At 53.0% G+C, this 6,000-nt stretch overlaps 1 protein-coding gene across 1 annotated transcript in view; it reads right to left on the reverse strand.

Moving 5' to 3' along the window:
* The window catches only part of MYO1D (myosin ID), a 260,781-nt gene that overhangs the window by 91,421 nt on the left and 163,360 nt on the right, over positions 1–6,000 (reverse strand). The window contains exon 19 of the mRNA XM_054176932.1: positions 5,698–5,802. Coding sequence (XP_054032907.1) covers positions 5,698–5,802 — 105 coding nt within the window. The remainder of the gene's footprint in view (positions 1–5,697; positions 5,803–6,000) is intronic.

Consider the following 6,000-nt stretch of genomic DNA (forward strand, 5'->3'; position numbering starts at 1 on the left):
AGAGGTTGGACTGGATGATCTCTGAGGTCTTTTCCAACCTGGTTAATTCTGCTCTACTCTACTCTACTCTATTTTTTCTGTCTAACAGAGATCCTTAAGGAGAAAGAAAAAGCATTAAGGATCCCAAAGCTTCAGGCAGAGCTGGGGGGGTGCCTGGGCAGCAGCTCCCCTCTGCCTGCTGAGGTCCCCCAAGGCATCCTGCATGCCTGTGCTGGTGGCTGCAGCTCTGCTTGTCTCTCCTTGGCCCTGCTGGCTCTGCTCCTGCTCTGCTGCCTCACTCCTGGGTGTGCTTCCCTCACTGGTGGCTTCAAAAGCCACCCAAAGGCATCTCCAGCCAAGCAGGCAGCACAGGATTCATCCTGAACTCTCTGCTAGCATTGACACAAGGGAATTCAGACCTAGCAGGCTGCAAGTCTGCAGCCTGGCAGTCTCTGCAGGTTTCAGCTGAGCTCCTTCCTTTAATCACTGCTGCTAAGCTAAAGCTTTCTTCACCTCTGACAGCCCTGAGCCTAACCCTCCAGGCCACTCCATGGCAGCTAACAACCACCCCAGCTCCAGGCTACTTCTGTTACTAAGGTGCTGGCAGCAGTGCACCAAAGCCCAGCAGAAGCAGCTTTGTCCTGCAAGCAAACACAGCAGCAGAGGTGCAGGGGCCAGGCCTGGCTGTGTGCTCAGGGCCTCCATCAGACACCTGCAGCCCAACACAACTGCTCAGACCTTGCTGGAAGGCTCTGTGCTCCTGAGCAGCAACTGAGCAGCTCCTGAGCAGCAACTGAGCAGCAACTGAGCAGCTCCTGAGCAGCAACTGGGCAGCAACTGAGCAGCTCCTGAGCAGCAACTGGCAGCAACTGAGCAGCTCCTGAGAAGCAACTGAGCAGCAACTGAGCAGCTCCTGAGCAGCAACTGAGCAGCAACTGGGCAGCAACTGAGCAGCAACTGAGCAGCTCCTGAGCAGCAACTGGGCAGCAACTGAGCAGCAACTGAGCAGCAACTGAGCAGCTCCTGAGCAGCAACTGAGCAGCAACTGGGCAGCAACTGGGCAGCAACTGGGCAGCAACTGAGCAGCTCCTGAGCAGCAACTGGGCAGCTCCTGAGCAGCAACTGGGCAGCAACTGAGCAGCAACTGAGCAGCAACTGAGCAGCAACTGAGCAGCTCCTGAGCAGCAACTGAGCAGCAACTGGGCAGCAACTGGGCAGCAACTGGGCAGCAACTGAGCAGCTCCTGAGCAGCAACTGGGCAGCTCCTGAGCAGCAACTGGGCAGCAACTGAGCAGCTCCTGAGCAGCAACTGGGCAGCTCCTGAGCAGCAACTGAGCAGCAACTGGGCAGCAACTGGGCAGCTCCTGAGCAGCAACTGGGCAGCAACTGGGCAGCAACTGGGCAGCAACTGAGCAGCTCCTGAGCAGCAACTGGGCAGCTCCTGAGCAGCAACTGGGCAGCAACTGGGCAGCAACTGAGCAGCTCCTGAGCAGCAACTGAGCAGCAACTGGGCAGTTCCTGAGCAGCAACTGGGCAGCAACTGGGCAGCAACTGAGCAGCTCCTGAGCAGCAACTGAGCAGCAACTGGGCAGCTCCTGAGCAGCAACTGGGCAGCAACTGGGCAGCAACTGGGCAGCAAATGAGCAGCTCCTGAGCAGCAACTGAGCAGCAACTGGGCAGCTCCTGAGCAGCAACTGGGCAGCAACTGGGCAGCAACTGGGCAGCTCCTGAGCAGCAACTGAGCAGCAACTGGGCAGCAACTGGGCAGCAACTGGGCAGCAACTGGGCAGCTCCTGAGCAGCAACTGAGCAGCAACTGGGCAGTTCCTGAGCAGCAACTGGGCAGCAACTGAGCAGCTCCTGAGCAGCTCCTGAGCAGCAACTGAGCAGCAACTGAGCAGCAACTGAGCAGCAATTGGGCAGCAACTGAGCAGCTCCTGAGAAGCAACTGAGCAGCAACTGAGAAGCAACTGAGCAGCAACTGGGCAGCAACTGAGCAGCAACTGGGCAGCTCCTGAGCAGCAACTGGGCAGCAACTGGGCAGCAACTGAGCAGCAACTGAGCAGCAATTGGGCAGCAACTGAGCAGCTCCTGAGAAGCAACTGAGCAGCAACTGAGAAGCAACTGAGCAGCAACTGGGCAGCAACTGAGCAGCAACTGGGCAGCTCCTGAGCAGCAACTGGGCAGCTCCTGAGCAGCAACTGAGCAGCAACTGGGCAGCAACTGGGCAGCAGCTGAACAGCTCCCGAGCAGCAAATGAACAGCTCCTGAGCAGCAGCTGAACAGCTCCTGAGAAGCAGCTGAGCAGCAGCTGAGCAGCTCCTGAGCAGCAACTGAACAGCTCCCGAGCAGCAACTGGGCAGCTCCCGAGCAGCAACTGAGCAGCAGCTGAGCAGCAACTGGACAGCAACTGAGAAGCAGCTGAACAGCTCCCAAGTAGCAACTGAGCAGCAACTGGACAGCAACTGAGCAGCAACTGAGCATCTCCTGAGCAGCAACTGGGCAGCAACAGCTGAGCATTCCTGAGCAGGAGTGGATCTGTGCTCACACCTTCTGCTTGCACAGGACACTGTCCTTCAGAGCTGACTCAGGAGCAGGCAGAGCACTGTAAGGACTTAAAAGCTTAAGAGTTGTGTAAGAGGCAGCAGAGCTAAGTCCCACATGGCAGCCCTGCATGCCACCCCCTGAGGGATCTCCTCACGTCATTCCCTTCCTATTCTGAGCAACACTTCCCACAACCACATCTGCCAGACCTCAGCACTGCATTGGTACAGCAGCTCCAGCTGAGCTGGGAACAGCAACAATTGGGCATCAGCTCATGCAATGCAGCAGAAAAGGAACTGTTTGGGTTTCAGCCTAAAGGGCAAAAAGCTGAGGGGAATTCCCCTGCATCCCCTTGGCCCTGACACAGCTTCCAGCCAAACTGCTGCAAGGCTGTGAAGAGCAGCTCTGGATTCAGACTCACCTGAGCCTCCCTTAATCCTAACAACAGACCCCAACATTCTCCCAAAGCACTCACCCAGACCCCAACATTGTCTCAAACCATCACCCAGACCCCAACATTATCTCAAACCACTCACCCAGACCCCAACATTGTCTCAAACCATCACCCAGACCCCAACAGTCTCTCAAACCACTCCCAGACCCCAACATTGTCTCAAACCACTCACTCAGACCCCAATAGTCTCTCAAACCACTCCCAGACCCCAACATTGTCTCAAACCACTCACCCAGACACCAATATTCTCAAACCCCTCCCAAACCCCAATAGTCACTCAAACCACTCACCCAGACCCCAATATTCTCTCAAACCACTCACCCAGATCCCAACATTATCTCAAACCACTCACCCAGACCAGAATAACCTCTCAAACCATCACCCAGACCCCAATATTCTCTCAAACCACTCACTCAGACCCCAATAGTCACTCAAACCACTCCCAGACCCCAACATTGTCTCAAACCACTCACCTAGACACCAATATTGTCTCAAACCATCACCCAGACCCCAACATTCCCCCAAACCACCACCCAGGTGCCCAACCAGGCTCCTGAAGAGCACATGGGGAAAGTGAAGAATTCTCCACTGAGAGACTTCTCCCTGTGGAAAGCAACAAGAGATGTCTGGTTTCATCCAGGCTGACAGAAGGCTGGAGACCTCCTGGTGGCCTTGCAGTGCTTCAAGGGCCCAGCAGAGAGCTGGGGACAAAGCTTTGAGCAGGGCCTGATGGGACAGGACAAGGGGGGATGGTTGGAAAGGGCAAGAGGGAGCTTGAGAGTGGAGAGAAGGGAGAAAGGTTTGGCACTGAGGGTGGGGAGAGCCTGGCCCAGGCTGCCCAGAGAGCTGGGAGCTGCCCCATGGCTGGCAGCAGTGCAGGGGAGGTTGTGTGGGGCTGTGAGCAGCCTGCTGGGGCTGGGGCTGGCCCTGCTGGCTGCAGGGGTTGTCCTGGATGAGCTTTGCAGACCCCTTCCCACCCAAACCATTCCATGGTTCCATGCCATTACTATTCAGATGATATAATTCACTGCTAGAAGCATAAAAGTTTGGACACCCAGTGAGGGACACAGTGCTGCAAAACAAACCTTGGTGCTGTGAAACAGGATGTTTGCAGAATGAGGAGCAACCACCATGCTCCTGCTCCACTCTGGGGAGTGAGGACCTGCTGCAACTTGCCCTGGGCTTCCCCAGCTGTCACCTTGAGCACCTGAGCTCTTCTGACTTGCTCCCTGTGACAGGCCAAGGGGCAATGGATGGAAGCTGCAGCACAGGAGGTTCCACCTCAACATGAGGAGGAACTTCTGCCCTGTGAGGGTCCCAGAGGCCTGGAGCAGGCTGCCCAGAGAGGTTGTGGAGTCTCTTTGTGTGAAGACTTTCAGAAGCCATCTGGATGTGTTCCTGTGGGACCTGTGCTGGATTCTATGGTGCTGCTCTGGCAGGGAGGTTGGACTTGGTGATCTTAGAAGGTCCCTTCCAACCCCTACCATCCTGTGATCCTGTGAACATGAGGAGGAACTTCTGCACTGTGAGGGTCCCAGAGCCCTGGAGCAGGCTGACATTGATGTCAATAGCTATTGATGTTATTGAGGTCAATAGATATTGAGGTCAATAGATATTGATGTCATTAATATCAATAGCTATTGATGTCATTAATATCAATAGCTATTGATGTTATTGAGGTCAATAGATATTGATATCATTGATGCCAATAGATATTGATGTCAGTGATGTCAATAGATATTGATGGTATTGATGTCAATAGATATTGATGTCATTGATGCCAATAGATATTGATGATGGTGTTGATGTCAATAGATATTGATGTCAATAGATATTGATGTCATTAATATCAATAGCTAGTGATGTTATTGAGGTCAATAGATATTGATGGCATTGATGCCAATAGATATTGATGATGGTGTTGATGTCAATAGATATTGATGTCAACAGATATTGATGTCATTAATATCAATAGATAGTGATGTTATTGAGGTCAATAGATATTGATGGCATTGATGCCAATAGATATTGATGTCAGTGATGTCAATAGATATTGATGGTATTGATGTCAATAGATATTGATGTCATTGATGCCAATAGATATTGATGATGGTGTTGATGTCAATAGATATTGATGTCAATAGATATTGATGTTATTGAGGTCAACAGATATTGAGGTCAACAGATATTGAGGTCAATAGATATTGAGCTCAATAGATATTGATGGTATTGATGTCAACAGATATTGATGTCAATAGATATTGATGTTATTGAGGTCAATAGAGATCAATAGATATTGATGCCAATAGATATTGATATTATTGATGCCAGTAGATATTGATGTCATTGGTGTCAACAGACACTGATGGTATTGATGTCAGTAGATACTGATATCATTGGTGTCAATAGATATTGATGGTGTTGAGGTCAATAGATATTGATGGTGTTGAGGTCCACCTCAACATGAGGAGAAGCTTCCTTGCTGTGAGGGTGCTGAGCCCTGGAGCAGGCTGCCCAGAGAGGTTGTGGAGTCTCCTGCTCTGGAGCCTTCCCAGCCCTGTCTGGATGTGTTCCTGTGGGACCTGTGCTGGATTCCATGCTCCTGCTCTGGCAGGGGGGGTGGACTGGAGGATCTGTTTGGGTCCCTTCCAAGCCCTGGCATGCTGTGGTGCTGTGGGCAGGAGCTTGCAGCCTGCCTGCTGCCCAGCTCAGGTCTCTTACCTTGCGGACGTGGCAGGAGAAGAGGACGCTCATGTACTTGTCCTTCCGCTTCAGCTCGTTGGCCACAGGGATGAAGGAGCCTGTGGCCTGAGGGCTCTCTGCCTTCTGCAAGAGCAAAGACAGGCACATCACTCCTCCTGCCCACTGCAGTGCCAATCACCCACAGCACGGCGGCCCAGGGAGCTTGGTGGCCACACTGCCTCCTGCGAAGGTGGCTGGAGAGATGGGCAGAGCCCAACAGGATGGCACTGAGCAAGTCCAGGTGCCAGGGGCTGCACTTGGGCCACAGCGACCCCAGGCAGT

Source organism: Dryobates pubescens, chromosome 36 (assembly GCF_014839835.1).
Source record: "Dryobates pubescens isolate bDryPub1 chromosome 36, bDryPub1.pri, whole genome shotgun sequence".
Taxonomy (NCBI): domain Eukaryota; kingdom Metazoa; phylum Chordata; class Aves; order Piciformes; family Picidae; genus Dryobates; species Dryobates pubescens.